This window comes from Corvus cornix, chromosome 15 (assembly GCF_000738735.6).
Source record: "Corvus cornix cornix isolate S_Up_H32 chromosome 15, ASM73873v5, whole genome shotgun sequence".
NCBI classification, from domain to species: Eukaryota; Metazoa; Chordata; class Aves; order Passeriformes; family Corvidae; genus Corvus; species Corvus cornix.
In genome coordinates, this window is record NC_046345.1 from 9,681,308 (window position 1) to 9,694,221 (window position 12,914).

Consider the following 12,914-nt stretch of genomic DNA (forward strand, 5'->3'; position numbering starts at 1 on the left):
AGAACTCAGTTCAGCATACTCCATTCCTATGAGTAAGTTCCTCAGGAAAGATGCCAATGGAGAAAAGGCTGAACAAAAGATTCACCCAAACAATTATTCAGGAGACTGTTAAGCCCAATGTATTGCTCACGTTAAGTGCACCAGCTTTCTGTCAGAGTTAGAAGCAGCTCTTGAGGGCCTCTGAGGATCTTGCTTACATGAGCTGAGAGATACTTGTTCAAGCTTAGGAAGCCTTTGAGACAATACTCTGGATTTGACTAAAACATTCTCTTCCCGATATCCATTTCCCCATATCAGGAGACACAGATGATCAATACTAAGACTAGAGAAGTGGTGTATGTCCCCAGGCTAAAGAGTGTATTTTCATATGACAGCTTGTCAGATTTTCCTCCTTGCAATTCAGATTTCACTCGTCAGCTTTCTAATAGAGAAAAAACAAGGAAGGGACTGTAAGATATGCTGCTCCTCACTGCAGCCTCTGATGCAGTGCAGGATGCCCATCACCTATACAAGACACTTTTAATCCCAGCTAAGCACTGGCTTTGGTATCCACCCCAATCAGGCTTAGGTGGGAGAACTGCAATAGAATTTTGCAACTGGACATTCTCTGCTGGCTAATCTAGAAATTCAAATAAGTAATTGATACAGCTGGAAAAGACAAATTTATTCATCCAAATACCATGATTTCCTCAAAGACAGTTGAGGCATTATCGTGTTTTCTCAGAGTGATGTCAGTGATTTCATCCCTGTCAGACTGAGAGGTCCAACAACCACCTCAGGAGAGTGTAAAGCAAAAGTGTCCTACCCAGGGAAGGGACTCCCACACTTGTTCTACCTAAAAGGATTCAAACAAAGGGGAAAGTTTATAGAAGTGACAGGCAAAGACAGGGGAAACACATCCAAGTCTTCCAACAGTGATCTACTGGTCTGAGCATATTATTTTCTGAAACTTTATGGCATAATGTCACTTCAGACCACTATAAGAAAATTTCTGGAACAGTTCTAGGTTAGCAGGAAGCAGAACTGAAGATGAGGCAGTGAATTATGAACTGAGGCAGCTGGACTAACAGTCACAGAAACAAGTGTTTTGTGCCTTTGCTCACTCTAAGCACCATAACCTAACCTCTTTTGGGAAGCCCTGAGCCCAGCCAGGGACTGTCTTCCTGGGCAGTCACACCCTGTGATGTAACTGCACTGCAGCAAATCAGTGCTGTGTTCATATGTGACATCTCCCTAGTGACAACAGACCAATTACATTCACTTTCTAGCAGCTCAGATACATTTGGAGCCTGATGCTCCAGGGAACAAGGTATTTTCCTTCAGAACAGATTACTCTAGGAAACTGCTGGCCCATTTCAAAAGAACACACAGATGTGACTGCAGGCAACTGAGGGTTTTGTTGGTTTTTTGGTGGCTTTTTGTGTGTTGGGTTTCTTAAAACTATCCTAACAACAGCCTGCTCCAGCCTCACCCATCTTGTGGGTTCAAAATGGGCACTCCTTCCCCAGCTCTGCAGCCAAGGGAGTACATAATCGCTGATAACAAAATAGCTGGCAGATACTCTATCAGAGAAGTAGCTGCATTTCAGTGTGGAGTCTAGAATATTCTGAAGTTCTTAAGAAGTAAACACACACAGTGAGCCAAGGCTGCACAGTGCACTTCTCCACACATCAAGGAGAGGAGCTGGAAACCAAGTACACGAGTTACTCACTATTAATAACTCCTCCTGCAAGGGCTGCCTGCTTAGATTTCAGATAATACTGTGTGATCCACAGCAGCCTGCCATAGTTGCTACTGTGCTGTTGTCACAGATCAATCTGCAAGTAATTTCAGGCTTTTGGATACTTCAGAACTTGTGCAGAAGTTCCTGAGGAGGACGGGGTGTTTTTTAGGGGTTTGAAAAATATATTATTTTTAGAAGAAGGAAGGTTGTGGTGGATCTACTCTCCTGGAAAAGAATCCTTATCTTCCACAAGATAAAAAAAAAAAAAATCAAAAAAACCCCACCCAGTAGTAAGAGATGGGTTGAAATGACTGCAAGTAACATCAGACGGTAACGACTAGGCAAAAGGCCTGTAATACCAACAGACGTAATTCAGTAGTACAAACCAACACACTGAACTTTACCAATTCACTCTTCCTACAGGGCAGTCCTTGTGGATTCTCACACACATACTCCTCATGTAGCCATGAGCAACTAACTTGACTCCAGCTGCCACATTTGGGCAGAGCTTTCTCTAAAGCAGAGACTCCAATTACATTTGCAATAATCTGATTACTACATGAGCCATAACCTGGTTAAGAAAGGGTCTGAGAGATACCATTCTGGCAGTTAGGAAGAAGACAGAAGGGAGATGGAGATGTGCTTTGTTGTTTTAGTAACAGACAGATTTGCAAACTGCAGCCAGATTTTGTGACAGAAATACACCACATTGTCCTACACAGGACAATTTTACCGTTTAAAACACATACAGTACAATTTGAGAAAAGTTTAGAGGAGTTACAGATTTGTAATACTGTCTCAGCAGTAAGACAACATTCGAGGATTTACTTACAACTTATAGTTACTTTCACATCAGTTGTAATTAAAGCTGTGATCAGGAAAGCAATCCACTTTGTCATCAGTGAACTGGCCAAAACCTGCTTTGTACTCAAACTGGTGTTTTGGAAGTACTTCATTCACATGCAGCTCACCCAAACTAATCCATGCCAGCATTTCTCCAGTCACTTGCAGTCTACCCCTCCATCTATCTGCCATTCAATCTGGACTAAAACACCATTTCTTTTCCTACATGTGCCAGCAAAAGGTTATTAAAGCCAACAATATTTCATCAGGGAAGAACAGGATCAGGCCCTTATTATTCTTTCCATGCTTATCTGACTGAGCAGAATAAATCAAAGAGGAGACAGTAAAAAAAACCCCAAACTGCTGGTTGTGGTTTCTCTGGGGAAAAGCAAGCTCCAGATAAGCTGTGCCTCCAATCAACACTCTGATTTTCATGACCAGCAATATGCTTCCCTATGGTAATTGAAATGGAGCAATTCTCAAACAGCTTGCCAAGTCTCACCTCATTAACCTTTATGGACTGACCTCCAAAATTCCTTGAAGCTGAAATACAGGTCCCCCTTGCCTCTGCATGATAACTGTTTACCCCTAAGAGGTTGGGGAGCAAGGGAGGGCATTAGAGAGCAAACTGCTAAACATGCTAGAACTGGAAGAAGAACTGTTTCCAGGCTATTACTGGAGCCCAAACCTTCACAAGCTTAGGCCTCCTTTGTTGGCCCTTCTTTCAGATAGCCTGCAGAGCCAAATTTGGATTACAAATCACACTCCCCGCCCACAACTCTTCTTTTAAGAGTCAGTATATAGCTCTAGTGTGCTGCCCAGTAGTCAAAAAAAAAAGCATTTCCTAACGCACACTTGAAGGTTTAGCAAATTCTCTAATTAAACCTTATTTTTCTTTCATGCCAAATCTGTTACTCAGGATGCCTCCTTGCCATTCCAGTCAACTCATTTTATTACTTTTGCTCAAGTCTCAGTGAAGCTTTCTGGTGGCAGTGAAAAGCAAGCTGTCCATGAAGGAGTGACTGAACGTAGTACTTAGCATTTTATCCAAATATCCACACCAGAGAGATCAGACAAATGGAAGCACTTAGGAAAGACGGCAGAACAATTAGTTCCTCAAATTAGCAAGCTCCTAGCTTTCTTTTTCTCAGCATTAGCTTGAGATAGCATAACTGCAAGAATCAAGAGTATAAGTTCCAGTTTTGTACCCTGGAAGTCTGTACATGGGGCCATGTATATTTACACTAAACAACAAAAATCTTCAAGGTTGAAACCACACCCATCAACTGCTTTGCTAGAGATGAGAAAACACAGGAGACCAAAGCACTTCATTCACCAATATAATTTCACTGCTTTGAAGTCCATCACCTACACACACAAGTAAATCATTCCTAAATCACTGCAAAGCTTTAGGGCTCTAGCCCCTGGCTCTGCAAAATCACCATGCTAGAATCACCTGGGTCCAATCATTTTGGTATACAGCACAGCATTCCAGTCTGTGGTCATCACAGTATGGATAGTGCATGGACATCCCTATGACTCTGGGGCTGCTTGGTCCTAGCTGAGTTCCTACAACACTCTCAAACTTTAAGCCTGCACTGGTAATACATTTCACCTGCCCAGCTACAGCCCACTTGCTGCCTCCAATAGGCCCAAGTCTTCTTGCAGCAATGGCAGCTGCACAAAGTGAGCTTATCTGCACTGCCAGAGAGACCACTTTGAAACTGTTAGTAACTGCGCAGTGAGGACAAGCAGCTTTCTGACCCACTACTTGCAGAATTCATAGCTGTCTGCTTACTCCATAGGAAAGTCAGTCCCACTTTGATCTCCCTGTCACAGACCATGAAAATGAGCTTCACACAGGCAGATGAGGTGACACCAGCAGTCTCCAGGGCTCCCCAGTACCAGACAACTCCTATGTGGGTTGGTTTACACTCCCATTTCAAAGGCAGGTGCTTTGTGACTGCAGAAGTACCCGATCTAGGGCAAACCTAAGAAAAGAAAAAATAAAACCTATCTACATGCTATTACTTCTTGTAGGCCTGAGGTAAACATTAGCAACTCTTTGTGGAAGAAGGAACAAAACGAACACTTTAGAGTCCACTATAATCACTGGGAACATAAAGCAGCTCCATAGAATCTATTAAACTCTGCAGGAGGGAGAGAGAAAGAGAGGGAGCTCTTCACTCCCCCAGACTAAGAAGAGGGGAGTGGTAGTACAAGCATCCTGATAATGTCTAAAATCTCAAAAGCCACTAAATCACTGAAAAGCAAGGCAGGGTGGGGGGCTGCATTTAAATAGCATCTTGGCATCAGTGCTCCTAGGAAATCACTGATCATCACAGGAAAAAACTGAAACATTTAAAAAGTAATAGCAAAATGAACTAAACAAGTGTCAGAGAAAATTTAAACTGCATTATTAATCCAATGTAAGTCACAGATGGAAAGCAGGATCTGTGGCCAGCAATCCTTAAAATTAACAAGCAATCTGCACATTTTAAAAGTTCCTACATTTCAGCTCCCCAAAAGGAAGTATCTCTACACAGTGGACTGAAGTCTGCCTCAGCTGCTCAAAGGAAAGTTGTGCTCCTGAACTACAGCAACAGGACTGGCACGTTGCCTCAGGAGTCTGCAAAATCCTGCAAAGAACTTTTCCAATTACATCTTGAAACTAAAATTCACAGAATACAATAGTGGGTGGAAGAAGTGCAAAATTAAGAAACTTGTCTAAGATCTCAGAAGATGCACATAACTCAGGAAGCAAACCCTTGCAGAAACTGGTACAGAACAAGGTCCTTCCATGATGATGCAGTACATGCTTCCTTGGGGCTTTACAAATAAGTAGTGTCAAGGTTTGCCTTAGAAGCGGGAAATTGAGATACTTGCCTGTCTGCTCAGGCATTTAAGGCACACAAAAACTGAAGAACCTACAGCTTTAGGAAAGTCGGAGTTTTAAAATGGCCTTCTGCTGACAGAACAGGAATTGTGAGGTTTGCAGTTCACATGCATAAATTCCACTGCTCTTTTCTCTCCCTACATTGAACTCACTAAAAATATAGAGAACGTTCCATGCTCTCCAGAAAGGGACATTCAGAACTCCCACATTTAGTAGAGGCTAAAATAAGTAAAACTTCACTCCAATGGAATTAAATGACACATATCCCCAAACTGACCTCATATTGAGCACTGTGGTGGTTGGTGGCTGTCTAGAGAAAGAGCAGGCATGACTCTCTCAGAGCACCACCAAGTCTTCTCATGTGAACAGAAGTTACTCCTGGGGCACCTTGAGGGAAGCAGCTGTGCAGGTAAATATTATTTATGTGGACTCCAGATAGTTTCCATGTTATTATGCAGACAGATAAAATCATTTCACACAGAGTGAGAGAGCATGCACTGATTTTATGCAGCAAACTCTAAAGCCAAGCAACAGCTCCAGTGTGCTCCTTCATTAACAAACTGCTGTTAGTTAAAAAACTGTCCCAGCTGAGGCCATGGCAAGGCCTCATCAGTCAGTAACAGCACTGTGCAACTTTCCCCTTTACCATAAGCAGAAATGCATGAGTCACTTTTCTCCTGTCTATTTCTGCAACTAATGTTTAACAGAAGGCAGAATTTTAAAAATCTTGTTCTTTCTTCACAATCATAGTAAAGATACTCAAGCTTAATGCAAAGTTAAGATGTAATTTTTTTCTATTCCCACTACAGGAAATTAGTGATACATAATTAATCCTAATATAAATATCTTTGCCCAGGATCCATTAAGTACATTTAATAGAAAGTACAGCTATTACCAAATCTCAACCCTGAAGCTCTCATGCTGCTCCTTGGAAAAAACTGAAAGTCTACTACACCTTGGTCTGCCTTAAGGTTTTTGATAATCCATCTTCAAAAACCCAGATTCCAATTTTGGGTGAGACCCCATTCACTTGAGAGTTACGTCCTTTTTTTGCAATACAAAATCAGGAAAACATCACTTAACTGTGAACTCATGAAACAATTTGGACAGAACAGCACGTGTCTGCTGGCCAAGCTCAAGGCACATTGGGACAGATCCAGACAGAAATTTCACATTGCACTTGTCCACAGCACACTCAGCATTACTATGGGAAGAGTCACCAAAGGCAAAGCCAGAAAACACACAACAATCTGAATTTGACACAGGGAAGTCAAATACTATTGAACAAACCCTACTTGATGCTAATTAACATTAAGGCTGGCCAGAACCTACTGTGATTCAAACTTGCACTCTGCTCAAGGAAAACTTTAGAGAAGCCTGGCAGAACCAGTGACTGAGCCACAGGTGCTGGAAAATCTGTCTGGATTTGTGAACGGCTTTGGTATCACATGGTCATGGAGAACAGTCCGCATCAGAGCAGGGTAGCTGGGAATGGGAGCCAGCCAGCTAATCACACAGTGGTCTCTCATGCCTTTTGTTTGTTTTATGAAAAGGAGGTTCTGCCAACTGGTTTCAGATCAAAATTCATCCTAATTGGGAAGGAAAGAAAATCCATATAAAATGATGGTCAGTAGGAATTAATCAGAAACACAGTCCTCCTGAAGGCATAAGCCTTTTCAGTTAAGTAAAAAGTTGCCACCAGCTAATGTGCAAGACAGTACTGATTAGCCATCTGGTGAAAGTTCCTGCTAAGATTGCCATGTCACCCCCTGTGCTGAGGAAAGCAGAAGGTAGATCAGTTACATTCTGTCCTTGCCTGCAATGTGTGGTCATCCTTAGGAACATGACACAAAGCTTTCCAGCACATCTAGGAATTTTAAGTGTTCTGACTTTTCAGCTGCCTTTTTTTTATCACTGCATCCCGCTGAATTATTTAAAATAAAAATTATCTACTGCCTTTTTGAAAACTGAATTTATCCTCAAGCTCTCTCAACCTTTGTTATTTTTACCCCTTTGTTTCCTTCTGCAAAAACTGAAATTGTTAGGAGGCTTCCCAGTCATCTAAAGAGCATCAGTAAACAAGAGCAGAGACAGATGGCTGAGCTCAGTTCAAATGAGCACAAGACTCAGCCTCTCCCCTAAAACCCAGGAAGAACGCAGCAGTCACAAAGAGAAAACAGGGATGTACATCCAATCTGATATGGGAGAAGTCACTGTGAGGAGGTGCAGAGCTTCCATGTATGCTGAACATCCACTACAACTGTCCAGCCTTCTAATAGTACTAATGGGATAAGAGGATGGCAGCAGGGGACAGAAGAGTTCTCCCTCCATAGTTGCTCCCAAAAGTATAGCTGACAAAAACAATCAGCAGGGAAAGTAAAACCAGGCATCTTCTGCCAGCAAAGTTACTCTTCTGAGAAGTAATAGAGCAAATTCTCACAACCTGAGAAAGTGACATCTCTGACAGGCCTCTCAATTCACCCACTACTACAGCAATTTGGTCCCATTGACGAATAACATGTTAACCCCTTATTAAAATGAAAGATTCAAAGAGACAAATAAAACCCATGAGAGATTTGTAATCACAGATTTGTAATTAAAGAAATCTTTCAAAACAAACACTCCTATTTTTTTCATTCCTGGATTTGATTTTCATTTACTGCATAGGAGACTACTGATGTTAGCACAAGGTATTATTTACATTACATGCTTTGCCTTGCTAAATACATTAGACATCCACATACATTCAAAAAATCCATCTGAATTAACATAATTCCTTGTCTCTTCCACCTATAAACTCACTGTGATTCCACAGACACACCTGCATGCCTGAATGACTTACATAAGAACGGGTTCAAACATTGCCCATTCTTCCCCAAAGGAAAAGTTTTATTCTGCTGAAATTTAGTTAGCATTTTTCCCTCAGGGCTTCCTGATATTCCAAGTTCTTCCTTCACTCAGAGATAGCAGAAAGCTCCAAGAACAGGGCTGCACAATCATCACCTCCAATCAGCTCTAATTGAAGACAGACACGAGACAGAACGAGAAACTAACACTGCAATTAATACAGACAGGAAAAAACAAGATTGTGGGAGCAGCATCATTATCGGTAAAGCTCTGGCAAAACCCTCAGGTTGTGGCTTGCTGGCACACTACCACCTCTGAGGTAGAGTTTATGTACTCCATAGTGCACGAATACGAGGGAGGGAATAATCTGGAGGTGAATTCACCACAGATGGTGAATACCTGGTGAAGTTCTGGCCCCTTTTTACCTCAGTGTTCACACTGAAACTTTTAAGAACTGATTAACATGGGACTCCATTGATCCTCTCAACAGAGGCCTCAATCAACCCTTCTGGGAATCCTGAATTCCTAAAATGCTGTCTGACATATACTTCTATAGGATCTTCCTAAAACAGCAAAACTACAAATTAAAACACAGAAATCTCACATGAAACAGTTGCCCCCTCACAGTGATTCACCCAGGGTCTCCCATTCATTTCCACGATGCCATTCCCTGCTCTGTACCTTTAAAAGACTAAGCGAAAAGCTGGTACACACCTGTATCCCCATGCAAACAGCTGTCCTGGTGACATCTCCCAGAGGGTAAATCTCCATCACTTGGCCAGATCTGTCCTGTTTTTCGTACACCCACAATAGTAGCCTCAGACACGATGACCTGCTGCTGCCGGTGCCGTTTTTGAGACTGGGGGGTTGGTGGGCTGCTGCTGTCAAAGGACTGCTGTGAGTTCTGGGAAGGGGAACGGCTTTTATCCCGATACATGCGGTAAGTGGTGGGGCTGGGGGAGACATGGCTGGACTGTCCTGAGGAGAAGTCTTCCTCACTGGAGGTAAGGTTCTCATTAGAGCTACAATCAGGAGTATATCCTCCTCCAATATCTTCAAAACTCCTGGGGGAATAAGATCTCCTGGGCCACGTGAGATGTTTTTCCTGGTCAGTTGGGCCCTGATTTCGCAGAATAGGTCCTTTTCCTTCTCCTTCCCCCATCATTCCACCAACATAGATACTCTGATACGGCTGAAAGTCCATGGGCTGCCAAGGTGAGCGGTTGCTGCCATTGGCATTAATCAGGTTATCTTTAAGAAACTTGGGGTTCAGTTCAGCATCCTCATATTCTCCATCATAGAGAAAGCTGCTCTCTGAAGACCTTCCCCTGTAGGCCGGCCTCTGGAACTCGCTGAAGCTGGGTACCATGTTAGAAGGGAGGGAGTGCAAAGACTTTTTGCGTTCCATTTGCATGGCTTGGCTACCAAGGGAACTTATTTTATCAGAAACATCTTTATTGTTGACCTTTACTAGACCCTTCTCATGATGATACTCCATGTTCACATAAAAGGGCTTTTCAATAACGTCCTTGCTATCTCCAGAAGAATGCGAATTAACCTTCTTCATTCTCTCAAAATTGGACCTTAGGGCTGCCACACTGGTGCTGTTCCCTCTCTCCTTAGGTTCAAATGACCCCTCCTTCTCAGCAGATCCCACTAGTCTGCGAGTGGAAGCCGATCTGTGTTTTGAAGGAGAGCCATCTGTATCACAGCGATTCTCCATATCTTCTACAACTCTCTTCAGTTTCTCTTCACCATAATACTTACACCTGTCCTGCTCTCCTTCTCCATGGTGGGGGCTGTCCAAAGGTGACAGGTCTGACCCATCACTCTGGGTAGACAGCTTCCGCATAGAGGGTATCCTAGGTTTGAACTTTTCCTCCCCATGGTGTGACTTGCTTTTTTCATATTCGTCTTGGTCAGCAGACTGGTTATGATGCAGGTCCTGGATCTGCTGCTCTGCACCCCCTTCAGGCAACTGAGAAATACGTTTAAAACCCCATCTCTGTCTATCATAGCTTTTTTTCTCCTTTGCCAGAAGAGTCTGCAGGTAAATCATGCGGAACCTCTCCTTGTTAACCTCCATCTCCAGTCTCCGGATAGATGCTTTGCACATCTCCAGTTCCTGTTCGATGTCTCCCACAGATTTCAGCTCCATTTTAGGAGGCTCAGAGTCTGCAAATTGTGCTTTCCAAGCCTCTACAAACCCCACAGGGTCCACCATTTTGCATACGGGAGTAAGTGGAGGATACGAGAAGGAGGCTGAAGAGAGAGATGGAAAGAAAAAACCAACCGGATCTCACATGTAGAAGCAGAAACAGCTCGGGCAGGGTCAACTCAGCGCGTCTCTTTCACGGTCCATGCAGGGCACTGGGACGCAGGCAGCAATCCTCTCTGGCAATCCTCTCTCCTCCCCGTCTCCTTCTGCTTTTGCCGGCCCCAGCCCCGCGCACATTCCCTACTCTCTCTCCAGCATGACTGATCGTTTGCTGGCGAACAACAGTGCTCCCACCCCGGCGATCCCCCAGCACTTCAAAGCGCGTGGACAAAGGAGCGGGCTCGGGGCGGGGGAGGGAAGGTAAATATCGCCCCCCACCCACCTCCTGTCGCCGCCGTCCTGGGCACGGTCCTCAGCGCGGCCACGCTCCGGAGCCCTCCGCTCCGCGCTCCCTCGCCAGCCCCCGTGTTGTGCTTTCTATTTCTCTCTCCTCCTCTCCCCCTGCCCCTTTCCCTGTCTCCTCCTCCCGGCTATTGTGCTGCGCTCGGGGCGCACACGGTCCCCGCGCGGGGCGGCGATGCGGCGGCGCGTCCCGGCCGAGGTCCGCCGTTACCCGGCGGTGCCCGAGCGCCCCGCGGCCCCGCGGGAGCCCCCCCGGCGGCGCGGCCCCCGCTGCCCGCGGCAGCCCATCGCGGCCCGGCTCCGGCGGCGCTGCGGAAGGGGAGGGGAGGGAAGCACCCGGCGCAGGCACTGACACGACGCTGGGGCCTCTTAAAGGGGCAGCCGGGCCGGGGGATCCCGGGGAGGTAGGGGGGCCGGGGGGCCCAGCGTCTTCCTGACGGCTGCCCGTGAGACAAAGGCAAAGTCGTGAGCGGTCCTGCCTGCTCGCACTTGCAGCCACAGGCCTGGGCATCATCACACCATGCAGACATGACCGTAGCTAAGCCTGGTTAAGAACATGCCGTGCACACAGCCCTGTGTGCACAGGGAGGTATCCATTCCCGTTCATACAGCCATGCCCTCATATATTATGTATAAACGCCAGCACGTCTCTCTGCTCTCTCTTGAGTTCACACCAAGGCTCGCCCCCCAGGCACTGATGCAGCTCACCTTCAAAGGTCACGTTTTCCCCCACTCATGTAAGTACTGAGTAATAGCAAGCTTGTCATTCCCTCAATCCTACCTTCCTTGCCAATAAATGACAAGCTGGATTTCTGAAATGGGCAACTCTGATACTGAAAATAAAGGCTGATTTGTTTGGGCATTAGTCTCACTTTTGTCTTGTATATTATTTAGCCCCAGTAACTCAGTCCCACACTTCACTTCTGGATGAAGGATGGCAAATGATTTAAACAGAATTCTGGCTGCTGGGTATCATTTTACTTCTGAAATCACACTTCCTTCTGAAGTACACAATGTTGCTTAAGGTGTGTGTCCTTTTCATGTATTAATTCAACCTCTAGAAAAAGGGTAACGAATACAATCAAAGTTCCATCTTGCCTGTTTGGAAGACAGGAAAAGGTGATATGTATCCCTCATATCCCCAAAAAACTGTTTCTTTCATGTTTGTGGTGAAGCATATCTTTTCTGGTACATGTTGCTAGAAAAGAGAGTGGGATATAGCCCTGATAAGAACTAATAAAATCCCATAGGAAGGAAAAGCACAGCTCCACAGGAGTAGTTCTCTCACCTTTGAGATATGTGCTGTTTCAAAATACATAAAACAGTTTTCCTCTTCATGCTTTTTTATATGCCAATCAAAATATTTTGGGGTATTTTCAGATATATCACAAATGGCAAATCATGTATTCATTCATATTGCATAGTTCATCCCTCCTGGTTTTTGTTTCCTGGCTTTAACTGCTTTTCCTGCACTTGTTTCCTTGGCTTTTAACACATAACAGGCAGTGGCTGACCTATATGGAAAACAGATTATGACCTAAATGGTAATAAAATCTATATGTTTAATAAATAACTCTATAAATCTTTCAAGAATTCTGAATCTGTCACAGAAATAAAATAAAATGTGTTTTATCCATTCATACTATTTGTTTGCTTAGTGCCAGTTTGACCAACAAAATTCTGACATGCAATGTATTTCTAGGAATAATAAGATTGTACTGGTATGGTTATAAACAATGGTATCTCACATCATTGGGATATGTTCTGTATTCATAAAGAACTTTTACTGAAGACTCACCATTCTGATTTATTTCTAGAGCAGTTTTGATCTGGGTTCACTTTTCTGACATTTGTGTCCTTTCTGGAGAGCCTAAAAATTCTGATGAGTCAGCAGAGGCATTTCTCTATGCACACTTACCTTTTAGTGAATAATACTGTTAAACAACTACACCCTATTTATCTACTGAGGTAGTGCAACTTCAGAA

General features: G+C 44.1%; 1 protein-coding gene across 1 annotated transcript in view; it reads right to left on the reverse strand.

Moving 5' to 3' along the window:
• The window catches only part of BCR (BCR activator of RhoGEF and GTPase), a 95,188-nt gene extending 84,047 nt beyond the window's left edge, over positions 1–11,141 (reverse strand). The window contains exons 1-2 of the mRNA XM_039560979.1: positions 10,910–11,141; positions 9,024–10,571 (exon numbers count right to left, since the gene is read on the reverse strand). Of these exons, the coding sequence (XP_039416913.1) occupies positions 9,024–10,533 (1,510 nt within the window). The 5' untranslated portion in view covers positions 10,534–10,571; positions 10,910–11,141. The remainder of the gene's footprint in view (positions 1–9,023; positions 10,572–10,909) is intronic.
• Between the last annotated feature and the right edge of the window lie 1,773 nt (positions 11,142–12,914).